Source organism: Melopsittacus undulatus, chromosome 9 (assembly GCF_012275295.1).
Source record: "Melopsittacus undulatus isolate bMelUnd1 chromosome 9, bMelUnd1.mat.Z, whole genome shotgun sequence".
In the NCBI taxonomy this organism is placed as follows: Eukaryota; Metazoa; Chordata; class Aves; order Psittaciformes; family Psittaculidae; genus Melopsittacus; species Melopsittacus undulatus.
Genome location: NC_047535.1, coordinates 1,889,762 through 1,913,178, shown reverse-complemented (window position 1 = coordinate 1,913,178; position 23,417 = coordinate 1,889,762). Strand labels below are relative to the sequence as shown.

At 51.4% G+C, this 23,417-nt stretch overlaps 1 protein-coding gene across 1 annotated transcript in view; it reads left to right on the top strand.

Annotated features, from left to right (window-relative positions):
* The first annotated feature begins 3,888 nt into the window (after positions 1 to 3,888).
* The window catches only part of SMAD6 (SMAD family member 6), a 39,813-nt gene continuing 20,284 nt past the window's right edge, over positions 3,889 to 23,417 (top strand). The window contains exons 1-3 of the mRNA XM_034066083.1: positions 3,889 to 5,290; positions 7,395 to 7,451; positions 9,183 to 9,260. Coding sequence (XP_033921974.1) covers positions 4,501 to 5,290; positions 7,395 to 7,451; positions 9,183 to 9,260 — 925 coding nt within the window. The 5' untranslated portion in view covers positions 3,889 to 4,500. The remainder of the gene's footprint in view (positions 5,291 to 7,394; positions 7,452 to 9,182; positions 9,261 to 23,417) is intronic.

The following is a 23,417-nucleotide window of genomic DNA, read 5'->3' as shown; positions in this document are numbered from 1 at the left end:
CAGCAAATGCAGCACGCGCCGCGGTGCCACCAGATCCAGTGGGGATTTGGCTGGGATCACTGGATGGCAAAACGTTCATCCCACATGGAGGAACGGTGCCAACACAAACTTTGCCAGTGCAAAGCCCTCCGGATTGCTGGGCTGGGATAGAAATGCATTGATGTGAGCATCTCCTGGCAGGGAGGAAGGTCATACAGAGGTGTCCCAGCAAACCAGATGTGGGGCTGCTCTGCTCCTCACTGGAGGCAGGCAAAAGCCTTATGGGAGCATGCACACAACTCAGAGCAGTCTGTGCAAACCACTGACCTCAGGCTATCTCGGAGCCATCTACAAACTGCATTTATTGCCAACTGGAAAACACGTGGAGGTAGCAAACCCCAGGTCTTAACACAGTGCACAGTGATGTGAAACAACCCACAACGTGTTCCCCTGACACATGTCCCAGGAGCCCTGGCAAAGGATGGCTACAACTGGAGCCCTGAGGAGCTGGGATGGGCTTTGCTGTAGCTGCAGCCCACCCGGGATGGAGGCACACACTGAGGTGGTGGGGTGGATCACATCCTCTGCATCAAGGATTCCATAGTGCCAAGCTCTGGGAGCACAGAGCCCAGCGGTTGTGAAATTCCCCATGAAGGAAAATTCTTCAAGCATCTATTTTTTTAACAGCTTTGGATTTATCAGAATGCCTTGTTCTGATTTTAGCTCTTTCCATTTTGAAGACGGTCCAAGCTCCTATCACAGTGTGTTACCACACAGAATATAACATTTGCAAGGGTAAAATGAAGTCGGTTTGAACTGGAAAATCACGGCCGTGTCGTTAAAACAAAGGAAATGGGACATTCTGATGTTGTCAAAACCTTTTTTCTCTGGTTCCTTTCAAAATCAGCTTCCAGCAAAACCAGCCTGATTTTATGAGGCGGTTTAGTTCTTGGCAGAGCCCCTCGCCCTGGCGCAGCAGTTCTGTTGTGGTTTCTCTGGTGGGGCTCATACACTCCATGTCCCTGTCCCCAGGCTGTGACATGGGGGTGCAGTGTGTCCCCAACCCTCACTGCCCCACAGTGGGGTCCCCATCTCAACCCCATTTTCAAAGCATTTAAATAACCTACAAATCAAGCCATCAAAGCATTATTTAAATGGCAATTATTCATCTTGGGTTTTAACTTCTGCATCCTTCTCTTTGACCGGAAATGTATAAAATACTAGAGATAAAATAAAGCTGAAAATTTATTATAAGATTAGTTTTCCTTACTGAAAACCCAGTGCCTGCTGATGCCTCTGACCCCACTGGCATGGACACAATGACAGCGCTGGCCCCTTTCCCCCCATCCCAGCCATAGATTAGCGCTGGGATGAGACTGGTGCTGATGCCCTTTCGGCCACCCACCATCCTCCCAGACCCAAGAGGGTTTGGCTTTATATAGTACCTGGGAGATCCATGTCAGATAAGCTTGGCAGGCTTTCAAAAGCTTCTCCCTAGCTTTCGTGCCAAGTCCTATAGGATGTGTTCCAGAGCATCTCCCAGGAATGTTTGTTATTACGACAAGCAAAGAAAAAGAGGTGGGGAAAAAAGAGGCAGTGAAAGAGCACATTGCTGTTAATTACTAGAAATCCTTTAATAACCAACATTACTATAAATTATATGTGCATTATGACAAGTACAATTGAGTGTTTTGTTTTCTTGCCCACGTTGGTGCAAGGAACAATGTGCTCTTGTTGCAGGAGCTGGAATGGGTGGCACTGGAGGGGGAAATCAGGGCTCCTCCATCACATACCTGTGCCCGCAGAGATGGTCGGCATGCCATGAAAGCTCCATTGTTCTTCATGCCATGCTACACGCACTATGATTATATAGTGTTGGATAAGCAGTAAGACGTTGAAATAATAACCTATCCTTAGTTTAAACAGTGCTATATTTAAGATTTATATATATTTAAATGTGGGTAATTGCACATCTGTGACACGCTGTAATTTGGCTGGGAGTCTGTAAATATGATATTGGAAAGAAAAGCATCAGTTGCATTTAAGGAGGTAAATCCTGGGGTCATGCAGGGCATATTGATCATTGTGGATATTAAACAAGCTTTGGAACCTCTCTGAAGCAGCCTAGGGATGGACAGGGATCCTGCCTGGGTCCAAGATCCAGGAAATCCTAATTCCTGCTTCCATGTCTGAGAATCTTTATTTTCAGCCCTTCCATGACTTTTACCTTAACTTGTGTTCATTCCCTAATGCAAGAAGAAGCCATTAGGATCTTCCTAACACAGTGAGAAGTTGGCTGACTCTTGTAAATAGTTCTAAATGGTGATAATGGTGATGTAGGTGCAAACTGTAGCTGCTCTGCAGGTCAGTGAGGGCATAGGACCATCGTGGACATCATTTCCACCCAAAGTGAGCCAGTGCCCAAACAACATCACCTGGTTTTACTGCAGAAAGCGCAGGGGAAAAGGAGCTTTGGTCAGTAAGGGCAGAAGTAACCCCGAAGTCAAAGCCCTATGGATGTGTTATCTTTATGTTGGTACAAACACCGCTGGGTCCCACATACAGGTTTTAAATGGGGTATTTTGGAATCCCTTATGTAAAGTTGATGCACATGAATTAAGTTGGCCGTAAAAAAATGTACTAACTTAACCTAGTGTATTTAAATGATGTTCTTGGGTGTTTTCCTGCAGGTTTGGGGAAATGTGGACATCACCCTTTGGTCATGGCAAGAGCTATACAAAGATACCAGAAGGAACATGCTGGACATCCAGGTTTGCCTGCAGTTTCTAGGTTGAAACACTTTTATTGGTTTATTTTGGGGTGGTTTTTCCCTGCTGATCCAGCTGCAGTGAAATAGTCGCTGAGATTCATTTTCACTCACCATTGACAATTCCCCGTGGGTTCCCGATCTGAGCCCCCCGACAAACCTCCATCACTTCCTATTCCAGGTTCCCACTGATCCACACCACGCTGCTCCCCACGAGCGAGGGGAATGCCCCCCCCGACCCCCAGCATCCAAAGGCTGAACCCCCCAAGAACAATCACCGTTTTACGGTATTTCATTCAGTTTTAGTTAACGGAAGGGGGGGGGGGGGTCCCCATCCCCACCCGCATCTCCCATAGGGACACCCTCCCCCCCCGCCTCCCCCCCCTCACCCCCGAGGCCGCAGCCGGGGCACAGGGCGGGCACTAGGACCCAGCGCGGCGCTGCCCGCGGAATGTCTTTCATTCACGGGCACGCCGCACCGGGAGGCGCAGAGGGGGTGGGCGGTGCCTGCTCGGCGTCCGGACCAATCGGCTGCGGGGCTGCCGTGACGTCACGCGGCGCCGGACCAATGGGTGCGCGCCGGGCCTGAACTTTTGCCACGGCGGACAAGTTGATACATCGCGGGGGTGTGTCCCTCCGCGGCGGCTCCGACGGGGGGGGGAGCGGCTTTAACCCGTGCGCTGCCGCAGCGCCGCCATGACCTACTTTCCTTCAGGGCTGGGGGCCGCGGAAGGACACAGCCCCCCCACCTCCTCCTGCTGCCATCCCTGGTCCCCGCTGATGGGATAAGGGAGGGAGAGAGGGAAGGAAGACGCTTCCATGCGGGGGGGGTGGTTGGTGATGGTGATGGGGGTGTGTGTGTGATCGTGCAATGGTGTTCGTGTCCCTTTAAGAGCTCGGAAACCCGATGCGCTGTTTGCGCAACGCCCGGTGCCGCGCGGAGCCGCCAAAGTGTCTAGACTGGCACATGATGGGCGGCAGCCAATCGCGCCGCCGCTCGCGAAGGGGCCCAGCGCGCGCGCGCGCTCCCGTACCCCCCTCCTTCCCCCCCCCTCCCCCTTTCACCCCCACCCCCTTCCCCCCCCCCCCCCCCCCCCCGTCAGCCACACAAAAGCCAGCGGAGGGCGGGGGGGCGGGCGCGAGCGGGCGCGCCGGCGGGAGCCGTGCGCGGGGACCCGGCGGGAGCGGAGCTGCACCGGGAGCGGACGGACACACGGACAGACGGACACCGCGTGCGCGAGGGCAGCGGCCGCGCGCGGCTCTCGCCCTTTGGCTGATTTTGGTCATTTTTAACCTCTTTTTTTTAACCAATTTTTCTGTTTTTTGACCGGTTTTTGGCCGAACGGACCCGGCGGCTCCGAGCGCGGACCCGGCGCCGCTTCCACCCATCTCCTCCCAGCGCCCACCTTGTCCGGTGGAGCAGCCGCGGGGCGCAGCCCCGGGCTCCCCCCGGCCCCGTCCCCGCCTTGGCAGCCGATGTAGGGCACGGCGCCGCCACGGGAGCGGCCCCGCACCGCCCGCGGGCATCGGCGCAAGCCCCGCGGCACCGTCTATGCCCCCGCCGCGCTCCCTCCCCCGCCGCCTTCCCCCATGGTGCGGCCCCCGCCGCGGGGAAACGGCGGCGCCGGGAGGTGCGGGCAGGCTGCGAGGGTCTGAGATGAGATAGAGCCGGCGGCGGAGCGAGGAGCCCCGCGGAGGGGGGGGGGGGGGGAAGCGGCGGAGAGCGACGCGACCCTCGGCCGCCCGCGTGTCGTATGTTCAGGTCCAAACGCTCAGGGCTGGTGCGGCGACTTTGGAGGAGCCGCGTCATTCCGGACAGGGACGGCGGAGATGGGAGCGGCAGGAGCGGCCACGACCTCGGAGCCACCGGTAGCTGTAAGATCCCGGAGAAGAACCCCTCGTCGGAGCTCCGCGCGGTAGCGCGCAGCCTGCTGCGGGAGGCGGAGGAGCGGCGGGGCGAGGCGGCGCCCCGCGGGGACCCCATGGCGGAGCGGCGAGGGGCCCGGCTCCGCTCCCCACCGCGGCGGGACGGCGCCGGCGGGGCGAGCCCGCGACGGGCGCCGGAGAGCGACGGTCGGACCGTGACCTGCTGCCTGTTCAAGGAGCGAGAACCGGGCGGCCCCCAGCCCCCGGACACGGACACCGCCGGCGGCCCCCCCAGCCCCGACGGCGCGGCCGACGGCGGCTCCCCGGAGCGGCGGGGCCGGGAGGCGAGGTCGCGGCTGGTGCTGCTGGAGCAGGAGCTGAAGGCCGTCACCTACTCGCTGCTGAAGCGGCTGAAGGAGCGCTCGCTGGACAGCCTGCTGGAGGCGGTGGAGTCCCGCGGGGGCATGCCCAGCGGCTGCGTGCTGGTGGCCCGCACGGAGCTGCGCCTGGGGGGCCAGGCGGCTCCCCCCCATCTCCTCCTGGGGAAGCTCTTCCGATGGCCCGACCTGCAGCACCCCGCCGAGCTGAAACCCCTCTGCGAGTGCCAGAGCTTCGGCGTTGCCGACGGACCCACCGTCTGCTGCAACCCCTACCACTTCAGCCGCCTCTGTGGGCCAGGTGAGGAGCGGAGTCGGGGACCTTCCTTGCCCCATGATTTGGGGTATCTGACCACTTCCTGGGCTTATTTGAACCCTAGGGATGCTCCCGGCTCCGGGATGGCATTTTCCCCTTCCCCAGTTTCCAGTTCTGCTTAGAAAGCCCCTTTTCCTCCCCTTCCCGAGGAGGTTCCTGTGCTCTTTAGGTGCAGGAGGGGCCATAACGGGCCGTTCGCATCCTGCCGGCGCCAGCCTGGCTGCTGCCGCTCGGAACGGGGCCGGAGGGGCCGCGGGGGATGGTCCGACCTAGCGTGGAAGCGCCGGGACCCGGAGCACATGCGTTCCTTTGGCAGGGCTCTACAGCAGCGCCCTGCTGACGGTCCCTTCCTTGGCAAACCTCGGGCTGGTTATTATGTATTATCATTACTTGTTTTGCAGTCCGGGCTCCTGCCTCACTTTGCATCACTTCTCCCAAAGAAACTTCCATGCTGGGCGTGCTTCTCCCGGAGCTCGCTGGAGCCTGGAACCAGCTCTTTTTCCGCTCCGGTTGGTGTAGATGGGTTTGAAGGAGCCCTGCGTGTGTTTTGCAGACGGGCAGAGTGTTCCCAGCTCCTTTCCTGCGGCCGTGCTTGTTTTTCCCAGCGGTGCAGGGCTGCTCTGGGCAGGGGTGGTAGGAGCAGAGCTTTATCGAGTGGCTCTTTAGGGTTTGATAGCGGGTGCCGGTGCCAGGGTCTCGTCCCCACTGGGGACGGTGGTGGGAGCCCAACAAAGCCCTTGATGCCCTTTCCACAAGTGTTTGTGTGGCTCTCTTTAGAAACCATTGGTGTCCGTGCAGGTGATGGGGCAGAACGGTATGAAAATGTCTCGGTGCTTGGGATTTGGTCCCTATGGCCGCGGGTCTGGCTGTAGCATGGCACTGACCCACTGTACATGGCACAGGTTGGGTTGTGATATCCAGATGGGACATTGGCACCATTATTTTTTTCCTATTGGAAAGCTCTTAAGGGCCATGTGAGAAGAGCATCTTGATGCAGGGCAGCTTGCTTGGTTAGGGGGGGATGAGGAACCTTTTCTTGGAAGCCATAAATGACCACAGGCCGTCCCAGAGTCATCACATGGGCGATGCTGAGGTGGTTCTTGGTGAGCTAACCCGAGTTGGGCTGAGTGCTTTTGGTGTGTGGGAACTGAGGAGCACACCCTTGTTCCAGTAGGCTGGGGTCAAGGTGGTGCCATTGACTACTCAGTGAAGTCAGTGTGTGCTCAGTGCTGGGGCCATGGTACAGCCCAGCCGGCTGCACAGTCCTCAATTTTAGCAGGTTGTAATTAAAGAAACGCGTCACCACCATAATTCAGGAGGAAAAAAACCTCTAACCAGAGCATGGAGTTGATGGAGGACCTTAGTCAGCCTTTTGTATGGCCTTGACTCTTTGCAAGAGAAGCAAGGGCTTGTTAGATGACCAGAACACTTCTAAGGGCTTGCTTAACTTTTAAGTCCATGACTGCTGATGTGCTGTTAAAGCTGAGTGTGTGCTTGGGAGCTTTGCTGGGTGGAGGTCAAGGGGAGCAGAGTCATGGGGGGCCTGGCCTCTGCTGCTGAGCCCCTTGAGTGCCAAGGGGTTCCTTGGGATGAACCAAAGTGACTTGGATTGGCTGAAGTCAGTCTGGTCCCTGGTGTCAGGCTTCATGTACCAAGAGAGGAGCAACTTTCTATCACCCAGCACCTTATTTCAGTCCTTGTAATGTGTTTGGGGAGCTTCTGTGAAGCCTGTATGTGTTTAAGCTGTGGTTGGAGCATCAGCTCCCAGTGCAGATGATGTAAGCATCAATATTTGGGAGCCCCGTGCCATTTTGTGTGCTTCAGGTTGTGGGTGCCCATGCAGGGAGACAGGGCAGGGGGTGCAGGGGAGAACTGCAGTACTTCCAGTAGTAAAACCCCCTTTGAAAGGTCAAGGTGGAACCCCCTATTCTTTGAAGATTTGGAAAATCCTTGGCCTTGAGTTGCTTCCAAATGGGTTTCCTTCCATTGGGTGTTTACAGCCTTGGAAGAGCTCCTACCCTGACAGAGAAAGAGCCAAGGGTTCATTGACAAACTGAGCACAGCACTAACACTGAGTTTTGTTTTCCAGAGTCTCCACCACCTCCCTACTCTCGGCTGTCTCCTAATGATGAGCAAAAGCCACTGGGTATGTGTTTCCTCTCTTTTGATCTCCCGGTACCTCTTTCATGGCGCAGCCCTCGTGTTGCTCCTAAGACATCCCTACGTGGCACGGCAGGCAGAAGCCAACAAGTCTGGGTTTTATGGCTGCTCATTATTTGTGAGCAAGCATCAGCTGACGGGTTTAAGGAGTAAATGGATGTGGGTTTATCAGCTCAAATTGCCATGTAGACACATGCAGATCGTCCAAAATAACACGAAGCTCTATTTTTAATGAAGCTGTAATGAAAGGTTTGCAGACATGATGTTTTGTCTGTGTGGGTAATCTGCAGGATGACTGAGTGCGGGGGGAATGGGAGCTCCTGGGTGCCATTTCCATACAGCCTTGGCTGCACCCTGGAGGAACCAGCTATTACCCTTCCTCTGCTTATTAAAATGAGACATAAACTCTTTGAAACTCGGCGCTGTATAATTTCCGAGTGGTGTTTCACTTTTAATGGGGAATTATAAGTGTTACTTACAATGAAAGCTAGGGAAAGTGGCTTGCTTGGGTAGGCTTGAAGGGAAGGCTCCTGGAGAGCGTGGCAAATCAGCCTTGGATCCTGGTCTACATGGTGCACGTGTTGTGGATTGGCATCACTGCATCCTGACCATCCCTTCTCAGCACCCACTTCTTGCCCAAATAAATGGGAAGATGAAGGAGGGAAGGGAAGAATCCCACATCCCTTTTGGGTTTCTTGCCAGGATTGGTGCAGTGATGGCCACATCTGGAGTGTGGGGTTTCTCCCTTCATCCCATAGTCAGTGGTTCTGATTTACAAGGGCAGGTAATGACCAAGGTGAGGGTTTTCACTCACCATCAGGCAGGGATGGAGAGGATACATGCAGGATTTGCCAGGGCGATAGGAAGGGGACAGCACAGTGCCTGCCTGTCCCACCCAGCCCTTAGGGAAGGCAGGAGCTGCCCAGTGCCAAAGGTGAGTCCTTTCCCTGCCTGGCCTGGAGCTGCCTGCAGCCACTCATGCACCCACTGTGCACACTCCTATTGCAAGGGCCCAGCTCTTCCACCACCACAGCCAGTCTGTGGGACAGGGCAGGGACCACAGTGTCCTGCAGAACAAAGCTTGCTTTGGATATTTTGTGGAGGCAAAAAGAAAGGGATTGTCCCTCCCTGTGCTCTGCTTTCCAAGTGAATTCCCTTTAGAAACTGCTTGTGCTGCAGGAGAGGTGATAGCGACTGACACGTGACTTTGTTAAAACAACAGCCAGGGACTGAAATGTGCTTCACTGGCTTGTTGGATTGGAAAAATAATAGTTAATCTGTGAGCAAACAGTTGAGCACTTAATTAGAGGGGTGTAAGCAAGAGAGAATAACAAAGACTCTTAACTTGTTAAAACAAAGTTTCCTTCGCTTCAGCAAAGAGGAAGGAAGGAAGGAAGCAAGAATAAACAGCTTCAAGAATTTTAATGGTGATAATTAAGTATAGTAACTAGGAGTTGTTTAGAGGCTTAATGTAACTTTACCCAGTAAGCACCAAGTTCCTACTTGTTTGATCAACTTAACTGCAGTTATTTTTGTGGTCGAAGCAACTCCAAGTTTGCATTTGCGTGGTAGAGGCACGAAGTTAATCACTGCCTTCTGGCCTGGTGGAGGATTCCTCCTGGGGAGGTGGTGGGAAGCTGAGCCCCGGGTGCTCACGTAGTGCTTGGAAACACAGGAGGACTAAAAATGCCTTTATTTGTTTCCCTTTTCCTCCCAGATCTATCAGATTCCACGTTGTCTTACACTGAAACAGAGGCTACAAACTCGCCCAACGTCACGCCCGGAGACTTCTCAGGTTGGCACATGTGGTTTGCACTGGGGAGCTCGTGGCTGGGGTTGGATCATGGGACAAGATGAGGGGTTGTGGTGCTGCTGGTGGTTTATGTTCTTGGTGTGAAAAGAAGGGAAAGGAATAGTAGGGATTTGAGTTGATCCTTCAGAGACCTCTGTGCTCTGTGGGTTGCGATAAGATGCTGTTCATGGGATGAGTGTGCTGGGACATTTGGGAGGTGGCTATTGATGTGGAAGCCATTTAGATGTGTGGTGGCACAGAGCTGGGCTGTACCCCGTCACTGATTGCATGGCAGGAGCAGTGAGGCCATGTCAAGTGATGCTGCTTTGTGGTGGTTCTTGCATTACCAGTTGGGTCCTGGCCCTGCTTTCATGAGTAGGGCTCTCAGCTACAGTGCCATTGAAGCTCCTGAACAAAGCTTTGCTTAATTAGGTCCTGGTTTTTGCTCTGCCCCACCCCTGCAACCTTCCATTCATTTAATGGTGCTCTATGAGGCCTGGGGTGATTTTACCTCCAAGCAGGTAGAGTTGGGGCTTTCACTTGCTTGGTTTTGAGCTGTGGCTCTGCTGATCCTTTCACTTCTTTCTCCTCTGGGGTCTCATCCCAGGCTGGGGGCTGGCTGCATGGGGAGCAGCAGGGACCTGTCTGTAGGACCAGGTTTAACTTCTGTGTAAGAAATGACCTGGTTAATGGTCTGAGAGCTAAGATGGAGATGCACATCCTCAGTGAAGCCCCATGTGCCTCCTTCAGTGGTTGGGGTGGGCTTTGTGGTGGAGTTGGACCTATCAGTGCTGACTTGCTGCATTGCTGAGCCCAAGTATGGGATTTGCTGTTCTCTGGGGGATAAGTTGATGATGGTGGAGGGGACCCTTGGGGTACTGATCTATTAGCTATGGCTTTGTTATTGTCATCCCTTCTCATTACCCACCTGCAAGAGTTCATGGCTGGTTTGGTGAGGCCTGTGACTTCCTTGGGATGTGTTAAGCTGATCTTGACTCCACAGCACTTTAAAGGGATGTGGCACTGCAGTGTCATGGCATGGTGGTGCTTCCTCAAGGGACTTTCCCTTCTCCTTTAAAGTCCTCCTGTGCCATGTGCTGAATCCAGTGTGCCAACCCGCCTTGCTTTTGTTGTGCTGCCAAGTGTCCATAGCAGGGGAACAATTGATAGGCAGGAGTTGGATCAATCAAGGTTGTGCTATAATAAATAAGTGTTGGCAATTCCTAACAAAGGTTCCTCAGGCTGGATACACGTCTGTAAAGCTCCCCATGCCCATGGCTTTTATTGTAACTTGATAATTGCCATTAATTATAGCAGCCGAGATGGAAAACCAGGGTTCCTGAGGATGTAATGGGTTCGCTTCCCTCGCAGCCGAGTCCTTTATGGGACATCTGGTGGGTTTTCTGCAATAGAAGAGGGATTTTAACTTTTACTTAAACAATATAATGATAACACGTGACTGAGATTGGGCTGAAATCGGATACTCCTCTCCCCCTGTGTAGTTTCCAATGGTGTAACTTTTAATAAGAGTCTGGGGCTCTGTGATTTATTTTTCCCCAGTGCTCATGATTGCTGAAAGAGGATAAGAGCTTTGCTGCAGTTAACCCATACTTGTCATCACAAGGAGCTAAGAGGAAAAACCCCACTCATGCTCCAGTCTATCTACCACATTTCAGCTTGTTTATTCTCCATTTCAACTTATTTAATAGGTCTGCTTGAAATGTAGGCCTGCATAAATGATACCCAAAGCACGTGGTCTTCCCAGCCTCTTCTTGTGAGCACTCAATGTGCATTTAACTCCCGTTCCAAAAATAAGTACGTTTTGGATCTAGCATCAAGCCACTGCTATTTATTGCTTCGGCTTTGATCATCAAAAAGGCTTTTCCTACTAAAACCACAAAATTCAATTTGGGATAACAAAGCGAGCCATTCTTCTACTGTTACTTGTTTACTTGATGAGCTTCTAAACAGGAAGTTTAAGCATGAAGTCGAAAGATCACCTCTGTCCTGTGGATGAATGAAAAAGAAAAGCCTTCTTTTTGAAGCTGACCTTTTCATGGCTCTAATAATGCCCCTAAATAGGAGAAAGTCTTCCATGAGCTAGCATGCTCTCTGTGAGTGTTGGAGTAGCAGTCAGTGCTAACTGGAAGCGCACATTGCGAATAGTTGTGCAGATGCAACCTTCGGTGTCATGAACTGGATTGATGGATGATACCCCAGAGTCCTCTTCATCTGAGGTTCAAAGGATCTGGGTCATGAATGAGGCTGGCTGGCCAAGGATCAGTGTCCAGCCACAGCATTTCTCTCACATTGGGGATGCTCCTCATTTCCCAGTGATGTGCAATGGTTTGGGAGGATCTGGGTGGGTGGGAGAAGCACTTGGAGGTGTTTGATCCCTCTTCCAAGCTCAGGCAGTGTCACATTGAAGCTTGCAGGTATCCGAAGAGGGGCTCCATATCTTCCTCCTGGTGTATTCCTGCAGCCATGTACACCTGGGGAGCAGAAAACCCATGGTGGGAGCTGGACCTTGAGCCCATGCGTTCCCTTGCCGGGGTCATCCCACTCCCTGGGTGCCAGCAGAGCCTGGACTGGAGCTGGTGTCCCAGAGGCTCCCCTGGCTGGAGCTGGGGATATAGCAGGGAGAGGGCAGAATCCAGCAGGGCAGAAAGCAGCGCTCAGCCCCATGACTCAGAACTGGTGGAACATTGGTAGGAACCTTTTTCCCTTCCCCTCAGACTTGGCTCCTCTGCTGCGTGCCAAGAAGCTGCTGCACCCGTTAGACTTGCCAGGCTTGTAGAGAGAGGCCTGCACTGCTGCTGGTGCAGGAACTGGTTCAGGACGGTGGGGACGTGCTGGAGCAGATGCTGTGGGACACAGGCTTTGGGACTGCCTGCCTTCCCCTGAACCCCAGAGGGCTACCCCTTGCCTTCCTTGGGAAGGACCCTGGTGTAGCCCCGTTTTCAGAGGTCCCTTTGCACAGCATGCTGCACTGCTCTGTTTAAAAGCCCCATTGAAGCAGCAGGCAGAGTTGTTGATGGTGGTGGTGTGAAATTCTAGAGGTCCTAAGGACCACGCAGGAGGGGAAGGGCTGAGTGCAGGTAATAGGGTGGAAGGTGGTGGTGCTGCTTGGAAGCCTCCTGCAGGTGTCTGTGCTGCTTTGTTCATTGCTCGTGATCACTGCAGGTCTGGAGCAGCTTGTCCATCTTCTACAGAGGGCAGAGATACTGGGGCATCAGTTTTCTTTGCAGCAATGATCATTAAGGGTGAGTCTTTAGCTATAGGAGTGGATGGGTAGTGATGGGTGCAGCTCATTGCTCACCTCCTGACCCACCATACAGAGGTCCCACACAAGCTGGGTGTCTCCACAGAAGATACTTAATGAAGACTATGCCTGGAGCAGTCAGTGCTAAGCTCTTACGATAGCTTTTTTTTCCTCAAAATGAGCCACTCATCACTAGAGCCTGTCTCATGTGTCCCTACATGCCTGCTCAATACTCCAAGCTTAATTTGGAATTAAACCAGTGTTTGCATGGAGAATCCTATTGTTCATATGGAAATGCCTTTGGAATGGATAGTGCCTGTGAGGCTTGAGCCTTGTGTGTGGCAGGGTTTTCCAAAGGGAAGGGGCTCCCTGTGTGTGTGTCCAGTTCTGTGTCCTGTGCTTGGTCCTTCTGCATGGACCAGCTGAGCTGGTGCCTGGAGTGAGGGGATGCTCAGCACTGGATGGATTCAGGCAGGAGAGATGAGGGTGACTTGATGGTAGGTGATGCACCCAAGCAGAGGGAAGTGCTACCAGGGGGTGAGTGAGACCTGAGGAGAATGGGGACAGCAGGGGCTGGTGAAGGGGATGTTCCAGCAGCAAGAAGCTTTGCAGGAGGCAGGAAAGATGCTGCTTTAGATTTTCCTTGGAATACTATCTATTTTTCATTTTGAAATCAATTCAGTTCCCATGTGATGAACTCTTCAAGAGTTTCAGCTCTGGTGAACCCATTTGTAGCTGGGAATATACACCTGAAAGAAGGAATTGTGAGTTGGTGGTTTGTTGGAGGGGTGAGTAATTCCTCTCCACACTCCAGTGCAGTGGGGAGCAGTACCTGAGAGTAGAAGTGCACGTGTGAGCCTGCTCCAGGCACCTCTGCTCAAGTCTAGGAGATGGGGGGGGCTCCATGTAGAGATGAGCTCTGCTCAGTGACTTTGTGCTGTCCCTACCAAAGTTGGAGGGTAATTGTGGATAAGCAGAGAGAGGAGAAGCAAAGAGACCAAATGGGCTGGAGTTTAAGTGATCCTGGACTTCTTCCAAGGCTTGGGAAAGTGAAGCTGCTTACAGGGCAGTGGTGAGACTGGGGGATGTTGGATTTGGGAAGCAGGGTCCCTGTACTGCAGAAGGGAGGAGGAAGGCAGGACCCTGCCCATCCATCCCAGCTGATGACTCAGCCCTGCTGAAGCAATGCCACTGCTCCAGAGCGAGAGCCTGAGGGTTTCTTCTGCTTCCAGCAGTATTTAGGATGAACTTCAGGAAGCATATTTTCAAACCCACTGAATGGAGAAAGTGAACATCTCCCTTCCTCTCCCCCCAGCAATAACAGCCTGCAAGGATTTATGCTAACAAGGAAATTTATGAAGATCCTGTGTGTTAGGAGTAGGAAAAAAAAGAGGAAGCCTATTAAATATGTAAGACGGGTATGTGTGGAAACTGGGCAAACATTTGCCCTTTCCAGATTGGGGGAGAGATTGTGAAATTACCTGTTAATAGGGGAAAAAAAGAAGTTATTTTTCTCATTAATGGGGCAGCCATTCCTTCTGGGGGGGAAGTGTTGGTTTTGCACATTGCTGATGCTATCCTTTGGCTTTGGAGTGTCTTAGTGCTGGGCTTGGGGTGGCAAGTTTGGGGGTCAGACCCAGCAGCATCATAGAGCTTTCTGTCCTTTCTTCTCCCTGTCGTGTTGCAGAGCGTATCTGTGCATCCCGTTTAATCACAGACAGATGTTTATTTGGGCCAGTAATGGTTTTGGTTTCCTTTTTCTCTCATATTTAACTTTAGGTTTGCTGGCGTGCCCTGCCCTGCACAGTCTTTAACAATCAGGGTTTGGCTAAAAACTGCTCTTGTTGGAGGAATGAGCCTGTTGCCAAAAGCTGCTACTTTGATGCAAAAAAGTACATCCTGGAGGTGCTTTGTCAGATGTTTTTATATTAAACAGTTTTCCTCCATAACTTCAGTTTGCCAATGGGAAATAAAGTGCATCTATTTTCCAGTGTGCTTAGGAGAGGAATTCTTTGCTCGGTGTGAAGGTTTTTCCCCACGTGGCCATGGTCAGCAGTGAGTGTTGGAATCCCTGTTGGAGAGCTGATCTCCCAGCAGCATCCTTCCCTATGGTTGGGAGAGCTTCAGGTCAATGCCCCACTGTTGCTTTGGGTTTGTTCACATGCAGCTTCTGGCCCCTGGTTGACATCAAAGGCAACTTTGCAAACTATGGGTGAATCATGGAATTAATCCCTGAAAGGGAAGGTGGGGAAGCTCTTGAGGTGGCATCAGGGCCGGTCCCTTTCAGAGAGATGCAGGTGTGCTGTTTTATTGTACAACCAATGTCTTTGTGGGTTGATAAAGACATTGGAGCCTGTAGGTTTACAGGACCATGGGTTTCTCTGCATTGTGTTTGTGTTTGCCACTCTGGGTGGCTTTGTTGGCAGCTCCTGGAGTTCAAACATCCCTTTCTTTGGAAGAGGGAAAGGGAAGCAGTCATGGATTCTGCAGCTGCATGTGCAGAATCCTTGTGACCAAAACCTGTTGATGGCAGCACTTTATCCACAAGTGGTGTACCCCAGCAGAGTACTCCACTTGGGTTGTTAATGTGCAGCTGAAGATGTTGTCCGGAACATTGAGATTGAGCAAGTACATCCTTGCTTACTAACTGATGGAGAAGCACCTTGGGTCAAGGCTGGGGAAGGTATTCCCTACATGTGGTTGTTTCTCCATTAAAACCATGCAGAGTAACTCATGTTGGGCCACCAAACCCAACAGCCACAGTGTTGAGTTGTGCAGGAGCTCCTCAGATAGAGCTTGTGGATGACCATGCTTGGGTGATGGTACACCTTGGTGTTGCCCCCTGTACCCAGCATCCCATCTGGCAAAGGAGGAGAGGTGCCAGTGATCCCATCTGGAAGGAGGGTGGAATTCTGGCAGTGGCTGTGCAGCTGGAGAAGGGTGCAGGTGTCTGGAGTAGCACAGACTGCCTGTTGCACAAGGGTGGAAGGAGTTTGTCTTACCAGCACTTGGTTCTGTGCCTAATGCAGGGATTAAAGCTGCAGATGATACCTCTGCCTTTGTGTGTGCACATGCAGCATCCTGGCTCTGAGGGAGAACTCATGGTGATGGAGCAGCAGGATGATGCCCTGAAATGGATGTACCAGTATGGGGGGAGCACCATTTACTTGCAGGCAATACACTGAATTTCTCAGTCTGCTTCTGCAGAAAAGAATTGCCCTTTCTTTCCCTCCCTTACCTGGAACAGGGATGGCTTTTCACAGCTCGCTGGGAAGTGCTCAGCCTAGAAGTCCTTGGAGTAAGTACAACACCCCGATAAAATGTGTTTTTGTCTGTGGCTCATTGAGCAGTTATGATGCTTGGCCTCAAATCACAGAATAATCCCATCTCCAAGCACCTAAGCATCACACTTGAAAAAAGAAACATCAGGAAGTAAGCAAGTTACTTAAAAGTAAATTAGTTTAATCTTTGTAGCCAAACCATTACATTCTTGCACCCTATTAGGACTTGGATATGGCTTTCTAGGTAGTAAAAGTTCTTTTGATGTAACTGGGGTTGTCTTTTAAACAGTGTATATCTGATGCTGTGTCTTTGTTTCAACTTTACTTTTTCTCTGTGCCTGTGTTTTACTTTTCAAAGGGATTTGCTGAATACTGGACAGTGTATTTACCTTTGAACATGGTGACTGTTTTGAAGGAGGAATTTTGGCTTCTTATAGGGACCTGTAGAGAGAGGCTTATATTCCCAGTTACAGTAATAGAACTTTTTCTTCTTATGGCACTTTGATGGGTGAGAGGTGTTTATAGGCTTGATTCATACCCGAGTTACTAAGGTTTTCCACGGAAATAACTTATTAAATCTGTGGCGCTCACTGAAGCGATTGAAGTCTGTAGATTAGCTCTTCATCAAAGGCACCTCCTTTCCCAGGCTCCAATACCTAACTCAGCATCTTACCTCTGGAGGATGCTCAGCCCCAGAAGGGGTGTGTGGTGTGGGAGCTCCAGACGTGTTTTACTAAGAAATCAAGAGGAAGAAAACCTCAAGACAAACTGGGAAGGGGAGAAAAAAAACCCTTCAGGAAAAACATCCCCCGTCGTTGGGAGCCGCTGATGGTTAAACCTGGTTCTCTGGAACACTGCTTATTTGTGTGGATTTTACTTTGCTGCTCCACAGCCGAAAAGTACATCCCTTTCCTGCTGCTGGCCGGGCTGCTGCAGGCTTTGAAGTGCCTCGAGCCCCTGGAACCGCAGGTTCAGTTTACTGGCAAAGGAGACTCGGCTCTTTGTCCTTCCCAAGTGCTTGGGATCGGAGGGGATTAGGCACGCGGCTGCCGTGACTTCCAGCCCTGCCGAGCAGGGCTGTGTGTCCTGGGGTCTGGGAGGGAGGCGAGGAGCAGAGCAGGCTGCCTGCCTGTCCTGTGCAGGAATCAGGGTGCCTGGGGTTCATTGAGGATGAGGAGTGATATTAGCTCAAGTCCCACCTAGTTTGTAGGACACTGGATTTGGATGGTGCTTGTCCCAGCAGTGGGCTCCACTTGCTTCCCTTTCTGTTTTAAACCTTTCCCTTGGTTGATTGCCCCAAAAAATGGGTGTTAAAAAGCATTGCTACAAGGAGCTGAGTGCTCTGAAAGGGGAGATTGAGGAGACAGCACAGCCAGCACTGGGGAATGGGCTTCGGATGCTGGGAACTGTTGAATTCCTGTTTGTTGTTTTGTTGGTGTGTTGTTTTCCTTAAGAACAAAGCCATTTCGCATGGAAGTGCCTGTCTTGGCTGACCTCTTCCAGACTTGCTGAACACTGACTTGTAATGGCCTTTGCAGCTCCTGGCCTTGGAGCAGGGATTAAATGGTCTCCAGCGTTGCAGGGGTGGAATGTGTTGCTGCCCCACTGCACCCTTCCTGGAGATGCTTATCCTATGGGGAGAAGCTGAGCATCACTTGGGTTCCTTATCCCAGGCTTTGGCTATGGGAAGATACCACCAGCATCTTTTTATTATGATTGGATTTTTTAGTGTCTTAAGAATTAAGTCTGACCAGACCCAACCTTCCTCACACAATACAACCTGTTCCTGCCTCTCCATAGGAATACAGACCTTGGTTGGGAGCGTACAGGCTGTAATGCTTCTCTGCTTGGCATTTTGCATCTCAGGGTATAAAGGCCCTTCACTTGGCTGTTTTAGAGGCTGGCAGATGAGTTGGAGACTTCATCCTCCTGCAGGAGCATCCCTTGATGCAAGGAGGGACCACAGCAGGGATACCTGAGCAGGATTTCTCTCAGGAGCGCTGCGGAAGGGTACGAGACACAACTGTGTCCGTTTCATCTCCATATTCCATTAGCTGCAGCGGAACACGCCAGCAGAAAGGCTATTTTTCAGCTCTTTCCATTTATTAAGCTCTCATTTGCTAAGATTTTTCCATTTGAGGAGCCAAAGAATGTTAAAGACTTTTAAAAAAGTGCCAGCTGCTTTAATGCTTTCACACATAGTGATGCAAACTGCTGTTGTCTAACAGAGGAACAAAAGCCCTGTAGATACCCCCACTTGGGTTGGTTGGTGGGTAGTGATAACACCATTGTCTTTAGGTTTATTCCACCTGTCTCCAGAGGGCCCCGGGGCGATGGATGTGCTGGTTTTCTGCTTTTCTTTCCTTTATCCCTTTTTCCCCCCTCTTCTGGCTGTTACAAAGCGTGGCCTATTCCGGGGCCGAGTGCCTGGCGCTGTGCTGGGACAAGGCTCTGTTTGTGAGATCCTGTGCCAGCAAAACACAAGTTTGTCCACTGGGAAGAATGAGGCGGTTGATTCGTCTCCCCCTGCGGAAGGGCTGTGGGATATGGGAGCATCCCTGCCCCTGTCCCACACTGGCAGCAGGGAAGGCAAACATGGGCAGTGGTGTCTGGGAACTCCCCTGGCTCTGCTTTCACTCATGGCTGAGTAAGTGATGGTGAGGCTGGTGCCCAGTGGTGCCTTGGGGAGCACCAGGGCTCTGTAGCAAACAGTCCTTGTGCCCTGAGCTCTTCCTGTGGCTGCTTGTTCAACCCTGAAGTGTCTGTGGAAAAGAGCTATGTGTTTGCAGGGGTTTTCCCATTCTTTTCCTTAAGATCCAGAGAAGCCATGGCATAATCTCGCTTTTTGCTAAAGGAGAACTGTGACATTACACTGAGTGGCCACTTGGCTTGTGCTCTGTGCTGCAGGTTTCTTTGGGGTTCAGCACTTTGAAAAGGGAAACAAATGTGATGGGGAAGGTCTTTACACTAATGAAATCTAAGCAGTAAGCAAAGCATGTGGGAAGTGCTGTATGGAAGTGTTAGAGACACTTTGCAATACCACACAGATATAAATGATGCTGAGGCAGGTGCCACTGCGTGGGCTTGCTCTTGTAGCATCTTCCTCCTGTGCTTGACTTGGCTGATGGTGCTCTCGGCTCGTTTCCAGGGGCCCATCATGGTGCTAAGTGCATGTACATTGTGTTCTGTGTTGGGGTTTCTGATGGAGTGAAACTGTTGGGGCACTGGACCTTGGGCAACCTGGTCTAGTGGAAGGTTTCCCCCCTAATGGCAGGGAGTTGGAAGTGGATGGAAGGTCCTTTCCAACCCAAGTCATTCTATGGTTGTGGTGTCTGCAGGGTGTATTGCTTTGGCTACCCTTGCCTGTCCAAAAAGGGGATCTCATCCATGTAGGTTGAGGTCAGTGAGCAAAGTGGTGCCAAGTCTCACAGCTTATGGTTGCTGGTACTTACAAGAAGCTTGGGCTCCCAGATTAGATCTGGTTGTTTTTGTCTAGTGCAACAGCTTGGTGCATCCAGCTGTGGAGACAGGGAGCAGATGGGAAAACAGGGAGTTGAATGTCTCAGACCCCAACTGTCCCTGTAAAACGTGTCTGCAGCTGCCATTGAAGTCTCAAGCTGTTTGCTACGGCTGATAATGGTAAAACTGAATCCATGAGGTTTTGATTTTGGCCTATTCAATACAAGAGAACTCTTTCTAATAAGATTTTATGAAGCCCTGCAAACAAGATGACGTGGTTTTGAGGGGGCCATAGACGCCTGTGCCAGGGTGCAAGGAGCAGCCCTTCGTGGGCAGGCCAAGGGCTTGTTTTTCCCCCGAGTGTGTCAGGAATTGCTTTCAGAGATGTGCAAAAACACCCCCAACCAAACAAAAACCCAACAGAACTTTATGAATCGACCGGGAAGCCAGTAAAAATTAGTAGTAACAAGCTCATTTCAATAGGAATGGGTTTGCTGCTCTGCTGGCTGCCAACCATTTATGAGACTGGCTGGGTGCCGGCGAGCAGGGTCCAGCGCGCTGCATCCTTCCACTTTCCTGCTGCTGGAAATAATTTGTGACTTAAAAAAAACAAATAAGTCTATTGTGAAGCTTGGTTTATGGCTGGGGCCTGAGCTGGGTGAGGGTGACAGCTCTGGAGCCTGCAAAACCTCAGTGGGGACTTTCTCCTCCATCTCAGGTGGGTTTCCATTGGGTTTCCTCAGCGTAGGTGAGGACACTGGATGAGTGTTGCATCCCTGGTGTGCTCGACCTGCCCACTGGATCCAGAGCAAGGGGAAGAGCTGGGTCAGGGTGGCCATGCCAGTGCAGGGAGCATTGGATGCTGTTAGGTGCCACATGTTCAGTAGGTCAACAGCACTTGGCCAAAGCTTTGACATTGATGCCCAGGACATGTCTGCTTGTGTTGTGTTTTCTGCCCTTTTTGTTCACTTTTCCTGCAGGGAGTTTAGGCAAATGCTACATGAAAGTGGATAGATTGGTCAGTCCAAATTGTAGTTGTAACTACGTTGTTGACCTGCTACAGTCTATAACCATCAATGGTGATTGGTTACCATGCTATGACTGAGCCCATCAGATCCCTGTGGTGGCATGGCCAATGTGAAGCATTCACACAGCCCCTGAGAGGACCAAACCACAGGGCTGCTCAAATTCTAGGTCCCCATCACAGAATGGGACCAGTTTGGCATTTGTTGGTCCCTCTCCTCATAGTTCAGCCAAATCCATCAGTGTTCCTACAATGGGATGGGGTGATCCTGAGACAAGGGGTCAGGAAGAGGAGACTCTCAGGCTATTTCATGTCCCTCAGTATTGTTATGCTGTGCACTTTGCTTCCCCAGCCCATGGCTCTGATGGGGCCATGTCAGCCCCAACACCCAAAGTTGTTTCCTAGGGACACTGCTAAAGCCACTTGTGTGTGACTGGAAACTTCCACTGCAGAGGAGAGCAAGGAAATTCCTTTGCACGTACGAAGTAAGGTAAAGATCCTATGTGCATAGTGAGTTGCTCTTCCCCCCATTGTTGAGCTATTTTAATGAAAGGGAAATGTCAGCAAAAGTATGTTTAGAGAAAAAAAATGTCACTTGCCCATCCCTGGGTTTAGAATAGGAGCCCTTGGGGCCACTGCAACAAGAAAATTAGGGTTGGTTTTGATTTCCAGGTCATTATAGCCACATATTTGGAAATACCCATGGTCTTTTCCACGTTGAATCATCAATATGGACCTTTAGAGGCAGATTGAATTCAGCTGTGCTTGAAAGGGTCGGTCATTTGAGACTTTTCACATTAAAGATCTTTGCAAATTAGTTTTGCTCTTGCCATGCTGAATTTGTTTGTGTAAAAAAACCTCAGTGGATTTGGTATGTGTCTGGCTTTGAAGGGCTTCGCTTCAAAGGCTGCTCACACTTGGTATTTTATATGCTGAGCTGCGCTGCTTCGTGGGGAAGCATCAGCTAATGACTGCCTTAAAACCTGCAGGAAGGAGAAGCTGAGCGTGGCTGTTCAGGGCCAGCAAGGAAACTGGGTGCCCAGGGCTCATTCCTCATAGGAAACCAGTGCTGGAGCTCTATCAGTGACTGACTGGTGTACAACCCACCCCCCATCCTGTAATGCTCACATGAGGATGCACTTAAGCCTTCCCCTACACTGGCTGCATGAAGATATGTATGTAGATGTCTAGTTGGCTTTTGAATGATTCTGAATGAGGCTTGCAGGCAAAACCAGACATAGGGATACTTGGTCCCAGGAAGTTCAGCTTGAGCTCTTGCAGTCAGAGGCCAACCTCAAGAGATGCGATCAGGCCATAGCCATTGTATAAAGATGGTAAACAGTAAAAATAATATTGCAAAGTTTCTTGATTCTTGGCTCAAAACCTTGTTTTCCCCAAAGGAATTGAATCTCCAAAGCAAAAATGAAAGAATCTGTTTAACACTGTGGCCTTTGCATGCTTCTATCAGCTCTGTCACTAAACAGGTTTTGGGCATGGTGGGGCAGGAAGCCCTTTCCCATGCAGCCTCATGTGTCTGTGTGCATCCCAGTGTGCTGCAAGTGTAATTGTTCATTTTAAAATGCAAAAGCAGCAGAAAAAAGGAAGTAAAAAAGATGCTAATGGCTAATGGGAGGGCAGTCACTTCCCCAAGACTTGGCTGCTCAGGAGAGTTGCTTTGAGAGCCTAGTGTAGGTTTATGTGAGCAGGGAATGCATTGTCCATGTTAAATGCATGGGGATGCTCTTGGCTGCCTTACCTCGCCGATGGGAAGGGGCTGCCCTGCTTGGATGTGTGTGATAAGATCAATCAGGGTTTAAACGAGGACAAACTTACCAAGACCAGAACATTTCTGAGAGCCAAAGATAATCCCAGCTCAGCCAGGGCTCAAACCCCCCCTGCTCCATCGCTGCCTTGCAGAAGATGTTTGTTTCTCTCCTCTCTCCCCCTTTTTCTCCCTCTCATTGAGATTTCTACACAATATTATTTTAATCCCATGCTCTGGCCCCTCCTTTTCCCTCTCCCCTTCCCTGCAGGCTCTCTTCCCCCCATGCAGGCTGCGAGAGGCACACAATGAGAAGCAGCTGGCTCACAAAGCGAGTTTCCCCTCCGAGGCAGGAGCAAGCTGCGTGCAGGGGCCGGGCAAGGGCGAAGCTGGCACTGCTCAGCCCCTGCCTCTCACTGCTCCTGGCTCTCCCTCAGCATCCAAAAGGCTTTTTCTCCTGGCTCTGTCCTCTTTGAAACACCCTGGGTGCTTTTACACTTGGGGTTTGGGGCCGGCTCCTGAGCCATCCCATGTTGGAGCCCTGTGCTGTGCAGAGGGAAGACTGGGATGCAGGATGCTCTGCACGGCTTTTCAGCCATCGCAGCACAAGCTTGCTTTGATTAGAGGTTTAAGACATGGTGCTTATTTGTTTCTCCATTTCTTCTGTGGATCAGGCTGCCTTGGTGTAGACCCATGGGGATTTGGGTGTTGATGGTGTGTTGAGCAAGGGAAGCATCCAGTGGGATTTCAGGCTGTGTTTTCCACCCTGTTCAAACATCTGGAAAGGTTTTGGGCATTCAGGGGATGCTTCCAAGACAGGCAAGGAAGCTGAGGGTTTAACTGCAAGTGAAACTGGTTTAAAGCATTAACAACACTTGTTTGATTCATTAAGTACCAACACCCCTCTCATGTCCAGCCTTCAGTGGCCCAGAATGATGCAGGCACCACAGGCTGGAAAACTGGATGCTGTAGCTGAAACATGCACCAGGATTAATGTCTCTGCTTGGGCTCCTCACCTAGATGCAGGGACCTGAGTTGGCTTCCGTCAAGTCTCATGGATGGGAAGAGAACCACAGATGTGGTTTTCCCTCTAGAACTGATGAAATAAGGAAGCCCTTCTGCAGTAGGTGAGGGTGGATGCAGTTACCAGCCATAGTTTATTGCCTTGACAGAGGGAAAGGGCATTTCTTCAGCACCTGGGTGAGTGCATTCACGTGAAGGAAACAGGTTGGGTTTAACTTGGATGCCTGCATGCCCCTTAGAGTGCTCTGGCCATTCCCAAGGTCCTGTCTAGCCTGGGGAGGTGTCCTACAGTGAGGGGGGAAAACGGAGCCTGGGATTTTGGAAGCCCAGCAACGGGAGTGCTCCCAAT